The following is a 14,816-nucleotide window of genomic DNA, read 5'->3' as shown; positions in this document are numbered from 1 at the left end:
TATTGCTTCCACACTCCCTTTTAATACTGAGATTTTAGTACAGGATTCAGACACATGAAATGATCATTGAATTTTTGGAGGGAAATTAGGAAAGTAAACCCAAGAATATCACAACTATTCGTTCTTAATTACAAAAATTTTCTATTCTTAAACAATGGGCAACCCCCAATAAAAAGTGAGTCACACTAGGGTTTTAAGTGTACTGTAGGGTTGACTGCCATGACTGCCACACAATACTCATTCCTTAAGGCAGAGCCTCTCCTGTGTTTGTACTTGCAACTGATTATGGGTATGCCAAATGTTGGATCAGTCCATCCCCTGGTGGTCTGTTCATCCCAGTGTGCCACACAGAAATAATCATTTTTATGTATCACAAGGGACAATAAAGGGTGGGAAGCATGGCACCTGGCCTCCATGGAGTGTTATGGGCTCCCCAAAATCTACACGTAGGGTTTTGGGAAAGAGATCAGATAGTGGTGTAGGAAAAGGGGGACATTCTTTTCTCCCCTTTCCCTAACTAACTTCTCTGCTACATATTTTTCTGCCACTTTACTAAGAGATTATCCAAACCTGTGCGGTAAGGCAAATGCCCACGAGGATCATGAGGGTGTGGTGGGATCAGAGAGGCTGTGGTGCGCATGCTCCGCCCAGAGCTCCTGCTGACTCCCAGTGCTTGCAGGGATGCAGGTGCTGTGTGGCCTTCACAAGAAGGAAAGCTAGAAATCCAGGTGTATGTGCAAAATATCCTTATTTTTAAATGTTGGTAGCAAACGCTTATCGCATGCCTTCCTTTTAATTAAAAACAAAATCAAAAACAAAAAACAACTGCACAAGCTTGAAGCAGTGACTCTGTAAGCAGCTAGAACTGCCTGGATCCTCCAGGGGACCCCACTCTACAGGGGCTTCAAATCTTCTTGGACTAGAGGTTACTGTTTCAATTTTTACCTCCACAATGAACTTCACCTTGTAAACACAAGATGAAACCTAGATTTATACACATTAAGAACATATTTCTGCCACTTAGCTATATGTAATTGTTGCTTTCCTTTGTGAGTTCTCAGAAGAGAAAACATTATTTAAAAGAGATAATGGGGGCACCTGGATGGCTCAGTGTGTTAAAGCCTCTGCCTTTGGCTCAGGTCATGATCCCAGGGTCCTGGGATCGAGCCCCGAGTCGGGCTCTCTGCTCAGCGGGGAGCCTGCTTCCCTTCCTCTCTCTCTGCCTACCTATGATCTCTGTCTGTAAAATAAATAAATGAAATCTAAAAAAAAAAAAAAAAAAAAGATAAATGGTGCATGCATTGCTAACTTTTAAAACATTTGTAATTAGGGTAATACCACATATACACAAAAAGTTAAAATTCCTTTTTACCTGACAACACTACTTTAGGGAGAATAAAAGCAGCACTTAGTTAAGGCCAGAGAAAAGAATCTGCTTTGGAAATTTGGAAATGTTCATGGACTTCCGAAAAAAGCTAACCAGAAGGTACCTGGTAGAGGTTCCATTAGAGCTCTCCTAGAACACTCTACAGTGGCCTCCAATAGATAGAATGCCATACAGACATTTGAAACTTCTGACCTCACAGCACCACAGGTCAGCCCTGGAGTCCAAGTCACTCTATGTTTTCATGGTGTTTTTACCTCTTCAGTCTACTAACGTGGCAACAGCAAGGCTCCTTCCTTATCTTCGTCCAGAAGGCCAGATTAATGCAGTTGCCACAGATCTTTCTCCTACACTGATAGCAGAGTCACACTAACCACAGCAGAGCTGCTGCTGCTGGTGGAAGACTGCCTTTCTCCAGGCTGGTCAAGCAGCACTGTGCTGGATTCAAAGATCACAGAAAAAAAAGGACTGCAGTGCTTTTAAAACTGTTTATAAATTCCTCTTTTAGTTTGGAGGTAGAAGTCACACTTTTTGACTTGACAAATTATAAACTTCTTTTGCAAGGACATTTCCCGCTCTGTGCTCTAAGTCTGAAGATGTGTGCAAATGCCAATAGCCACCTGCCATCTCTACTATTCTAAGTCTTGCCCTTGAACTGAGAAAGGGCAAGCAGAAACAAAAAAAAAAGTACACACTGCAATATTTCTTCTACTAAAACTTTCCATCTACTAGCTGCATTTTCAACACTATGGAAATGAATCACCCTGCCTTTTCTAGTGATCTAATTTTAATTAAAAATGTTCTCTATCAAGAGACTGATGCCCGATATAAAGGAAAAGTTGTAAGTGAAGTGGAAACAAAGGGGTACTTCTCACAGGCTTTTGGAGGTAAGTTCTTAAAAATATTAAATAGTAGTAATATTTTTATTTTCAATTGCTTGTTACAGTGATTTGTTGTTAATAAGCAGGTTATAAGACAATATACTTTGTTCATTTTTTCAGAAGTACTTCAGGATTACAGAAAACATTTGAAAATATTAAAAGTGGTATTCAGTGGGAGATCTATGCCTTAAGGCAACAAAACAATTGTCCTTGTTTCTTTCTGTAAAAAAAATGCCAAGTCTAACATGCACATAAAGTAAAATAGTGTTGTTATTTTTTTGGCTAAAACCACAATCATACACTGGTCTAAGGAGAGAGTAGGTTTGAGGAAAGAAAACCTAGACTGGACACTCCTTCTAATTAATGGATCAGTGTTGCTGCTAAAAATGATAAACAAACAAACAAACAAACATCAACAACAAAAAACCCAACATGTAAATATCTCCACAGTCCTTCTGGTGGATCAGATTTTCACCAGTACTGGTCTAATTTACAGCTGATAATTTTCTAATCATACATCTTAAATTATTAATTTTATGATTAATTAACAGAGCTTTTAGGAATAAATATTCATAGCACTGGAATACAGTAACATATTTCATTAAGAATCTTCACCCCTACCTTAAGTTCTAACACAATTTAATGACTTCTGCTTGTAATTCTCTAAGAAAATACAACAGAACCTCAGGACTAAAAAGATAACTAAAATTCTTTAAAAGTACAGAATAGTTTTATCAAAATGGTATAGTGCTTGATAGAGTACTTGGTAAATGACAAATAAATATCAATTCAATAAATACCACTGAATTCAGTATCACAAATTCAATAAATATCACTGAATATGATGTCTGAGTTAAATAATCAGCCTTCTTGTTTTAAACAAAGGAAAAGACAACACTGAAATACTTTTTGCAAAAGGAAATCATCAAATGCCAGAATTGACTTTATAGAGCTTAATGGGACCACAAACCTTTACTTTCATAGCTTTAATTAACCAAGTTATAATGTACACTGCCTAGCTGTAACAGAGAGAAAAACCAGCTTTGCTTGCTTTTACTTTTTTGTTGATTCATGTACCAAATTTTGGATTTAAAAAAAAAAACCTGTTGGGAAGCCTTTACAGAGGCAACCCTCTCGGGTCCCCTCCCTCTTCACTCAATCAACTTTGCTTTAAGCCTAAAACAAAAATAGAAAAACCCTTTACAGAATATTCTTGGGACATCTCACAATTAAGTCATAAAGTGGTGCCCACAGAAGTAGAAATCAAAGGGAAAGCACCCTCTGGGACAAACATACTTAGTAAGGTGTGGTGCTCATAGCAGATATCTGCCAAATGCTTGCTAGGAGAACGAACAGTGGGTAAGAGAAGCATGATCTCCTCACTGCACAAGAGTGGACGGTGGAGATACGTGTCCTGTGATAAAATCAGAAATGACAGATCCTGTATCTGCCTTTTCAGAGGCCAGTCTATATGGAGAATAACTGTCCTGATACCATTTTCTGAATAGGACATTGCTCTTAGAATTTTCTTTAGATGTGAGGGGAAAGATTTTAAGTTACTGACCCAACATTTTACTGTTTGTGAGTGTATTCAAACCTATTTATTCCTGAATAAGTTTTGTTGCACTAAGTTTTCTTCTAGGAAACAGTATATATAATCTAAATTTTAAATGTATAGGCGAAAAGGTTCTTCACAGTGATTTGTTTTTAAAAAATGTGTATTGCCTGTATTCAGTTGCAACACATAAAAAATATATACATTATTCCTAATATTGCCCATTATGCTCCCCCACTTTCATTGTTGTTCAATCAATCAGGTTGATTTTGTTCTGTTGTTCTCCTACAATTTCTATGTTCTGAAGTTAATTGCTACTCATCTGTGTATTTTCCTTCATCTTAACCCAGATTTCTCTTTTTCCTTAACTTCTTGGGCTGGTAGGCCTACATATGGTAATTTTTATAAAATTCTAATATGTATTTGAAAAAAATGCAAATTCTTGAATTGCTGGAAGCAGCGCTCTTCATACACTCATTAGATCAAGTTTAACTGTACTATTTAAGTATCTAATAATTAACTGCTTTATCTGTCAATTACTGAGGTGGCCTGCTAAAATCTCCCATGATGATTAGGGATTTTTAACTTTTGATATGTATATCTGACATACACTACATACGTACCAGTTTGGAATCATTTTATCTTTCAGGTAATTCATTCCTTTTATCATTAGGCGGCAACTTTTACCATGAAGTTTTTAACTAAAATTTATCATGTATGACTAACATAGCTATAGCAGCCTTGTTTGGTTAACAGTTTGATATACTGCATTATATCCCTTTACTTTCAATTTTTCCAGGTTTCTGAGTTTTACATTTTTTGAAAACATTATTCACAAATTCTGTATCTTCATCCAGTCCCAGAATGTCTTTTAATTGGCTACTTTAGCTCACTTGACATTTTGTTCTAGTTACTGACTTATTTCTGCCATTTTATATTGGGCTATTTCCCATGGTGTTCAGTCACTGCCCCCCACCCCCCAGTTTGTACTGGTTTAAAAGACTCCTATGTTTTGTAGTGGTTACCCTGAATCATTTGAACACACACAGCTTGATTTAAATCTATGGTTAATCAATTTATTTATTCTCACCCTGGTTGTGGGATGCCTTAGGTCTGATGAGCTTTTACCTGATGCTGTTGGTATCTAGTATTTTTCCTTCACCTTTTTTAACACCTCTACTCAGACTAGTCATTTCACTGTCTTATATAGTCCATGCTTATTTTAATTTAAAACAAAGTAAATCATTTGCTCATTAGTTTGTAAACTTTATTTCTTTCTTCTGTGCTCCATTTTCTTCTTTTTTTTTAAGAGGGCTCCACAGCATGGAGACCAAGGCAGAGCTTGAACTCACAACCCTGAGCTCAAGACCTGAGCTGAGGGATGCCTGGGTGGCTCAGTCGAAGCATCTGCTTCCAGCTCAGGTTGTGATCCCAGAGTCCTGGGACTGAGTCCCTCATTGTACTCCTTGCTCAGCAGGGAGACTGCTTCTCCCTCTCCCTGTCTCTGCCCTTGTTTGTGCTTTCTCTGTCTCTGACAAATAAATAAATAAAGTCTTAAAAAAAAAAAAAGAAGTGAGCTCAAGAGTCAGCTGCTTAACTGACTGAGCCACCTGAGAACCCCACAATATTCTTCTTTCTGAACCAAATTAAATACGATTAAGAATTCAGTTGCGTTAAGAGCATTTTCAACAGCCACATGTGGCTGGTGGCTACTGTACTGGATAGCACTGCTTTAGAAGCACCTACAGCAAGGGGCCGCTAGAGGCGAAAGTTCTGTTTTTGTTTGAAAAGTACGTTTATTTTGTTCTCCTAATTATTGAATTGAATTAATTCCCTCAGTACTCTTATTCCTTTGTCTTCCAAACTCAGGAGCTGCAACTAAATAGGCTGTCAGTCTAACTGGTGCTCCTCATAAATAATCAATCTCAAGTACCCTTTGGTTGCTTCTGTCTCTTTGTGCATTTCTTTCTCCTTACTATGCTTGGTGTCTTATCCTACTGCCCAAATCTGAGATTTATGGCTTTTGAATATTCTAGAAAATTTTTTGTTCTAAATCTCTTCAAATACGGTCTCTCCTAAATCTATTTTATCATTCTGAAAATTCTTCTCTATTATGTGTTAAGACTTTCTAATTCTACCCTCCTGATCATATTTTCCATTCCTTTCCTTTCTTGGATGAATTCTGAGTAATTCCCTCAGATGTCTCTACCAGTTCGTCAATTCTCCTTTCTGTTGTTACAAATTAACTTCTGAGAAATAAGCCAATCAGAGAAAGACAATTATCATATGATCTCACTGATATGAGGAATTTGAGAAACAAGGCAGAGGATCATAGGGGAAGAGAAGAAAAAATGAAACAAGATGAAACCAGAGAGAGAGACAAACTGTAAGAGACTCATCTCAGGAAACAGGGTTGCTGGAGGGGAGGGGAAGGGATGGATAGGGTGGCTGAGTGATGGAGATGGGGGAGGGTATGTGTTGGGGTGAGTGCTGTGTATTGTGTAAGGCTGATGAATCATAGACCTGTACCCCTGAAACAAATAATACATTACATGTTAATAAAAATTAACTTAATCAAAAAACAAACAAACAAACAAAAACCAAAACCAAATTAACTGCTGAGTCCAGGTAGAAAATTTATTTTCAAGAATTGAAATTTTAATTTCTAGAAATTTGACTTGGTTATTTTTCAAATCTACCTGTCACTTTTCTTATCCACATCTGACATTTACATCCATTAAAGTCTGTATCTGATCATTTCATTAACTAAAATTTTGGGGAGTGGTTGGCTAACCCTGCTTTTGTTGTATTCTGCCTTTTACTGATTGTGAATTATTTCCTGTATATTTAGTAATTTTGAGTATTTAGTAATTTTGGACCATGAGGCTTGTCAATGGTCCCCAGGCAATCTGGGTGTCCCCCAGAAGGATTTTGCATTAGCTTTTGCCAGGTGTCCTAGAATACTCACCAGCTGAAGATCAATTTTTATGTTAATTTTTTGGCCTGGGTAAGAAGTTATACTGAGTGAATGGTATAACCTGAACGCCAAATCTCTTTGAGAAAGCTCATGTTTATATTTATTCAGGGGAGACATTTTCCCTGTTACCCATAGTCCATACTAAGATAGATAAGCTTGCTCATCCTTGTTTGGTGGGCTGGTATCTTTCTAATTAATTAATATGTAGCTAATCAGGGGGCTGGGCTGTACGTAGGTATGGGGTCTCAGCTCCACTTCTCCACCCATGAGAGCTCAAGACCCTGTCTCCTGACTCCATGTAATTGTCATGAGATCCTTTTATGAAGGAGAGCTCCATACCTAGAAACCCCTAATAGCTGGCAGCCAGTGCTGGTTTATAAGCTTCTCACTTCAGCTTTCAGTTTTCACTCTCATGTTGGCCCACTGAAATGTCCCCTATTCTCTTTTTGACTAAGCTGTGCATTTAGTACTTTATACAGCATTTCTAAATGTTTGTAGGAGAAAGATTTCCTGGCATGACACTGCTAGACAGGAGCTGAAGGATATTTTCTTTGATGGACACAGAAGTCCTAGAAATTCAGAGTCTCCCAAGAATGATTTTATAATGCAGTAAGTAAAATGGATTTTCTTTACAAATGAAAATAGAAGATCACCAGACTGATAGTAATGCGTTGTTTAAAGAGCAAAAAAAAATGTCTCTCCAACTAATCAGAGATAAAATTAAAACTATCATCAATGTTTTTTAGGGAGAAGTGTCCACAAACTAAAAATCATTACATTAATACAAAGGTTTAGCTGGGAGGGTGCTATGTATTCCAGTATACTGATCAAAATAAACATAACTATGTTTAAATAAACCATGACCCACTGATTAGAACTGCTACTCTTGAGAGTTTTTTTTTTTTTTTTTTTTTTAAGATTTTATTTATTTGGCAGACAGAGATCACAAGCAGGCAGAGAGGCGGGGGGGCGGCGGGGGGAGCATGCTCCCTGCTGAGCAGAGCGCCTGATGCGGCGGGGGGCTCAATCCCAGGACCCTGAGATCAAGAGCTGAGCCGAAGGCAGAGGCCCATCCCACTGAGCCACCCAGGCACCCCACTATTGAGTTTTAAAAAATCTGTACACTGTAAGATTTCTCATTTGTAATATGTATATATTTTCAACTTATCATCCCTCATGCTGCCTAGTAATGGCCCTTAAAAATTCTGAAAATGGTACCTATAATGATAAACAGAGCCTCCAGCTTGTCATGGTGCTAGTCAGAAAGGACGGGAATAAAGACACTACAGGCCTGGGTCATAAGAGTACTACCTGGACAATGTTAAAATCCTTATAACTGTCTTACTACAAAGATCATTTGGCTTGGGTCTAAGATGGAGACACACACTGTAGTATTTTATATTTTTAAGTGCCTGACAAAATACCCTCACATATATGATGCCCTTTTAAAATAAGTAGGTCAGATCAGTGGTTTACGTGATTTATCCAAGGTTACAGCCCAAAAATGGCAAAGCCTAGAATAGCATTCTTTTCTGAAAATTAAACTGCATGCCAAAAGACTGTTACCATGGCAAAGCCCCCCTCAGGGATATCTTCTGCAGCTTTCGTATCTAGAAGTCATTTATAAATTTTAAAAACGAATGACTAAACAAGAGGCATAAAAATTGAATCCAAAGCTCCCCTAGTGCTTGTTCAATTCAGGTATGGCACAACAAAAGGGTGTATGTAAGCAGGAGTTCATGCTTTAGACTTCCACGTTCTGATACAGTAGTTACTAGCCACATATAGCTACTTAAATGCAAACTGATTAAATAAACTAAAAAAGAAAAGAAAATTTCTTGGTTACACGAGTCGTACTTTGAGTGCTCAACAGTCGCATGTAGCTGTGGCTGCTCTTCGGGATGGGGCTGATACAGAGCATTTCCATTACGGCACAGCAGTACAGGTCAGCATCACTCTAGAATGTGGACTGACGAAGTAAGTAATTTTATTGCGGCAGCCAAGTAGAGAGAACATGGGGTTCGAAGATTATCTGAATTCTGCCTATGTCACTTACAACCTTTGTGATTCTTGAGCAAGTTTCTTAACTTTTCTAGGACTCTTGTTTCCTCAATAGAAGTCAGAAATAAGGGGTTAGGAACTACACTTTTGCTTAATTAACTACAGAATCTGCAGTCTTCCCAACCCTCGCTGAGCCCCTCCCTATAAGGTTCTTCTGGCTGCCAAAAGGCCCTCGATCGGTATGAAAACACACTGATTCCAAAATATTCAAAAGAATCACTAAACCTAAGCCCTTGGCTAGTGTAAGCATTTTCTCTGTAAGATTTTACCATTCCCTTTGGGGGAGGTGGTATATAAATAAAAACTAAAAAATGAAATCAATACAGAACAATCAGAACTAGAAAAAATAATAGTTCAATTTTCTATTAACTCTAAAAATTGATCTGAGTAAAAGAAGCTGGATCTGAAGGTACAGTGAGCAAAATGGGTCAGATGTCTTAGTGGTATTTCCCTCAAGAAAACGACAGAAGGGCAGCTACAGAATCAGGTATAATTACCTGTATACACACTCAGACACTAATTAACTTTTTGTTTAAAGAACAAATCCCTTAACTCAATAGCTTGCAGACCTGACAAGACTATTTTCCACAGTTAAGACTAGGTTGACAAAACACACTCAAGAGAGGCCTTCACTTCCAGAATCACTTTATGCTGCCTTGTCACTTCTCCCTGATACAGCTGTTCCTTTAAATACCTTCCCTAAGCTCCTCTTGCAGATTGTTTCTAATACACCCACAGTGTTGTACTTGACCTTTTCAGGCCCTTCTCTAGTCTGAAAACAAGCTGATGTGCTCTTGAATTTCAAATTAGCAATGCCAAAAACTGTATGGCCCCTTGGAAGATGATTCAGTGCCTCAGTTAACAAGGAAATTGGACAACCTTGGTTAACTGAGTTTTCTGTTCAATTAAGGAAACCTCTGTTTTAACTTAAGGAAAATCTTCCTAAAATAAAATGTATTAATGTACCTTTCTGCTCAAGAATATTCCGATTAACATAATAAATGATGATTTCAGGCCATATCATGACAACAAATTAATCTATGAGACTATAGTGGGGTTAAAGTTACAGAAAATTGACACTTTTATGCTGACCCTGGGTTATACTCAAGATATTTGCTAGATTCTTATAAAATGAAACCTAATATCAGCTTGTTTTCTTATAATTTTCTTTCATTTCTTCCATACATGGCCTATAGAAATGTTTCCAGATAATTGAGGTCAATAAGTTAAATTTTGGTTAGTTGTGATTTAATTATATTTGAGTTATGTTGCATTTTCAACTTCAAAGGAACCTTTGCTTGTTAAAGAAATACTATGATTAACATCAGCTTAATTTAGCTTAAACATCAGGTTTAAGCTCAACAGTAAGTGAATCCACGGGTCTCTGATAATTTTCCTGACTACATTAATAATCAAACTTTTCTTAGAAGCAATAGCTAGATTAATTTCCTGGTAGTAAAGAGCAGAATTAAATAAATTTTCCTTAAAAAAAAATTGGAACTATGTTCCTCTGCAGAATTTCCCCTTCAACAGAATTTCAGCACAAACAAAACTGCCATCTGAAGGTAGTATTAGTTTAAATAAATCCCTCTGAACTTATAGGTATTAAAAAGCATTTCTAATATGCCCCCAGACACTAAAATCTCAGAAAGGAATTATCTGGACAACAGTTCACTGAAAAAAACCAAGAGACTATTTCACTTAAATACTTAAAAATGAGCTGTGGAGAAGAATTTGGGGCTTCTGGCTCTGAAACAGAACTTATCATTCCTCATTCAGGAAATTAAAAGGGCCTAATTTCCAGAGCTTTTTATATATTACACCAAAGACATTCCTCCAGTACCAGTTACCTTCTAGTCAAGTGAAATCCAAACAGTAACTTTTCCTTTTTTAATTTTTTGTAATAACTTTTCCTTTTTATGTGAGAAGTAACATTTCTCCAGCAATCTCCTTGGATAATAGTTATGGTCACTCTACTACTAACTAGGTCTGATCCACCCATAGTCAGTGCCAAACAGTCTCTCTTCTGTCCTCAAACACTTATGCCTTCAACATCCATACTGAAATACAGTAATTGAGGATACTTTTTAGTATCTTTTTTTTCCCCCACTGGTACATCTTAACTTTTTGAAAGAGCCACTCTAGCTTTGTGGACTGCATGCAACCATTCTTAAGAGTCTGTAAAATGCCTGAAGGACCCTGGAACTAAGGAGGAGAGAAAAGTGTTATGATTCTCGCTCTCCAACTGGGGACCTGCCACTCACCTCCGAGTCTCAGCTCCCTTACTTGCTTGCCTGCCCCACATGGGTTATTGTATCATTAACATTAATGATACAATAGCTCTCAGCCCAGAACTTGTACCCAGTAGACACTCAATAAACAGACTGAAAATACCACAACCAGGGTAAAGACAGTACTTGCTCTGTGGATAAATATATCAGTCCCCATCCTGAATCTCTCAAACTAAATTCTGTTGCTCAGGGGCATGGGCAGCCAATAATTCAGTGTCCAACCAAAACAAAGGATGAAATTTATTTTCATAAAACAAACAACAGGAATATGATGTACTGCTATTATATGGAAGAGTGTATTTAACTAAAACAATATAAAAAGTTACTGTATATAAGAGCGTTTCAATTTTAGAAGCCCAATTTAAAAGATTTGATCTAAGACTCATTTATAACCTAAGAGTGCAGATAAAAATATATTCTTAAAGATTTTCTTTATTTCTCAGAGAGACAGAGAGCGCGTACAAGCAGGGGGAGCAAGAGGCAGTGGGGGAAGCATGCTCTCTGCTGAGCAAGGAGCCTGATACGGGGCTCCATCCCAGGACCCTGGGATCATGACCTGAGGTGAAGGCAGACACTTAACTGACTGAACCACCCAAGCATTCCTGTATTTTTTATAAAATAACATGATGATAGAAACTCAAGTCACTCCATTTAAATTGTAAATAGATGAACTGTAATAAAACTGATATACTCACAGCTTGCATTTCTATACAGAAGAAATGGTTCATGGAGCTGAAATTCCAAATCTTTATTCACTGGTTCAACCAGATTGTGCATATTCAGTCGATTCACAATGGTAAAACCATGGTAAGGTGAGGCTGACCTTAGATTTGACAGAAGAAAAACACCTGTAGTCACTGTTTCATTTGCAGAAATGTTATCTACTTCTTTATTTCCATTTCAAAGAATAAGGATATTACCACATTATACAATATTGTTGGTACTTAAAATTGCAAACAAAAAATTCAAGTCAGATCATACCCCTCCTCTTCTCAGTAGCTTCTAAGGACTTAGCTCCCCAGAGTAAAGCCAATGCCCTTTCTAATGCCACCAAAGCCTTGGCTGATAGGTGCCCTCCTCACCTTCACCTCATCTGCCTCTCCCCTTGCTTCTGCTCAAGCCACACAAAGCTCATCACTCTCCCTACAGGAATGCTTCTACCTAAAGCCCTCTGCGTGGACCACTTGCCCAGAATCTAGTTACCTTAACCCCAACAGGCTCTTCCTCAAATGTCACTTTTTCAATGACACTTACTGGAGAACTACCCCTTCTCAGGCTCCCAGCCTCTCTCAAGTTCAATACCTCCCACTCTCTTCTCTTTTTTTCCATACCATTTACTTATTTTTCATATTTGTCTTTCCCCACTAGAATGTAAATTCCATGCAAACTGAGATTTTTGGCTTCTTTTTTCAGATATTAGCCAAGACAGGTACCTAACAGATGTTTAATAAACAGTTGCTCAACAAAAATATCACTTATTTTAAACACAGTACAGACCTGGTTTTAATAATGACTGTCCACCATTATAATCATGATTTTTTTTCTTACACCAAATAAGTCTTTCTACAGTTCTCCTGAGTTAAGAGAGAAAATGCCTTGAATCCTATGATAACAAACATCCTTTGTTCTCATATCAGGGTGATTCTGTACATGATTCTTGGTTCTCATACCAAAGTGACTTAGTACATGATCTTCACATGCATGTAATACTTCATAGTTTCTCAATCGTTTTTCTGTACACAAGGGAGATTTGAGAATCCTACTCTACAGATTAGGAAATAAACTTAGAATGATTAAAGCCTTTGTCCAAAGTCACACAAATAATGTGACCAGAACTGAGCTTTAGGTTTTTAGACTCCAAATCCAGGCTTTTTGTACACTAAGGTCTCTGGCAAAATGATATTCTGACACTGTGGTACACTTTTATCCAAGGTACATAAAATGTTCTCATATTTCCCAAAGAGTTCTTTGGTTTCCTTTTATTAGGATCAATACTATGTAAGCCTCCATGAATTAAGCCAAATCATTTATTATACTAAATTTCCTATTTTTTAGAACCAGTGGAGATGTACTATACTGTTTAACAGTGAGGCTGGGAAAATATTTTCCTAATATCATAGATACCAAGATTCTAACAATCTCTAGAGTTTCTAGAGATTACCATAGTGGTAATACAGAACAATGAAGTAGGTGAAGGGTAAAGGCACCCTGGCAAAGAATGATGATGAGCTCCTATAGTTACGATGTAGTATCAAAGCACTTAAATACAAAGGAGGAAAAAGATGTTTTTAGAAAGATCTCAAAGTTGCATGCCAAAATTTAGAGAAATGCCTGACAAATTCTTGTTAATTACCATCAATATAGAAGGCAATCTTTAAATGGTAACTCACAGTACAAAAACAAACAAAAAAGAAGTGGGGAGGACCGGACATCAGTAATAATTCCTGTTGAATCTCTAAACTTAGAAACCATGGGAAGGAACCTGTTGTAGTCAGAGCAAAACCTAAGGGAGAGCCAGGACCAAGGAACTCTATGACTATCCTTTTCTGTTAGTTACAAGTTAGGACACAAAAGGTGCCTAACAAAAACAAAAGCTGCAATTTGCAAACCAATCACATTTTAGATAATTAACTCACAGAAAAGTTGAAAATAAAAAGCGTGCAACTGAATAAACCAGATTTTCTAAAGGACTCTCAAATGAAGATGACACATCACTAAAGACACTGTACCTAATCCTGAATTTTTTTGTGGGGAGGGGTTCAGAAAGGGGACAGAACCAGAGTCATAAGAAGATGACTCATTTAATAAATACAGAATAGAGAGGCTGACCTTTCAACTACATTATTTTATAGAGTTAGTCTATGTATTAAGTTTTTCTCTCTTTATACATTTTTAATACAGGGGGAGGGAGAAACGCATCTGTTTTAGACTTATTCATGATTAGAAAATATTTTCTATTTTGACACAGTTTTGCTAGTTCCTAAATAAGTTTTAGTTCTGTTTATTTTATTTATTTTTTTTTTAAGATTTTATTTATTTATTTGACAGAGAGAGATTACAAGTAGGCAGAGAGGCAGGCAGAGAGAGAAAGGAGGAAGCAGGCTCCCCGCTGAGCAGAGAGCCCGATGCGGGACTCGATCCCAGGACCTTGAGATCATGACCTGAGCCGAAGGCAGCGGCTTAACCCACTGAGCCACCCAGGTGCCCTCTAGTTCTGTTTATTCTGAATCACAGGAAGGCTCAAAGAAAGGATATAACTTGGTTCAGATCTCACAGCTAGAAATGGATGAAGAAGGTCAGGCAGGGAGGTTCCAAAAACGGGGCTGAACCACTTTATATAACACTGCTCACCATTAGATTAAAAATACATATGTATCATTTTTTTTTTAAAGCTTACCTTCGATATACAAACAAGGTCCCTTCTATATCAGTCTTCTCCTATAACAGAAATGACTTGGTTAGTTTTTCCCCCATAATCCAACCCCAAATGGTCCTAATGGAGAAATACTTCATGTTTAAGATGAAATTGCTTATTTTAAAATTAGTCCCTTTAGAACAGGTCAGGTAAGTCTCTCACTCTACAAACTACTGTTGTTAGTTTCTTTTGTATCCTTTCTATGCTTGGGTTGCATACTAAGGTATATACAATGTTTGGTCCAGCAACATG

General features: G+C 37.4%; 1 protein-coding gene across 2 annotated transcripts in view; it reads right to left on the bottom strand.

The window, feature by feature from the left end:
* The window catches only part of DCP1A (decapping mRNA 1A), a 59,684-nt gene that overhangs the window by 41,774 nt on the left and 3,094 nt on the right, over positions 1 to 14,816 (bottom strand). For both annotated transcript variants that reach the window (XR_006606382.1, XM_004738196.3), the window contains exons 2-3: positions 14,547 to 14,587; positions 11,845 to 11,972 (exon numbers count right to left, since the gene is read on the bottom strand). Coding sequence is in view for 1 of the 2 variants with exons in the window: in XM_004738196.3 (XP_004738253.2) it covers positions 11,845 to 11,972; positions 14,547 to 14,587 (169 nt within the window). In the remaining variant the exon portion in view is untranslated. The remainder of the gene's footprint in view (positions 1 to 11,844; positions 11,973 to 14,546; positions 14,588 to 14,816) is intronic.

The sequence above is a fragment of the Mustela putorius genome, unplaced genomic scaffold (assembly GCF_011764305.1).
Source record: "Mustela putorius furo isolate JIRA1106 unplaced genomic scaffold, ASM1176430v1.1 tig00000095_pilon_pilon_pilon, whole genome shotgun sequence".
In the NCBI taxonomy this organism is placed as follows: domain Eukaryota; kingdom Metazoa; phylum Chordata; class Mammalia; order Carnivora; family Mustelidae; genus Mustela; species Mustela putorius.
Note: the sequence above shows the minus strand (reverse complement) of the source record. Positions and strands in the feature narration are given on the sequence as shown.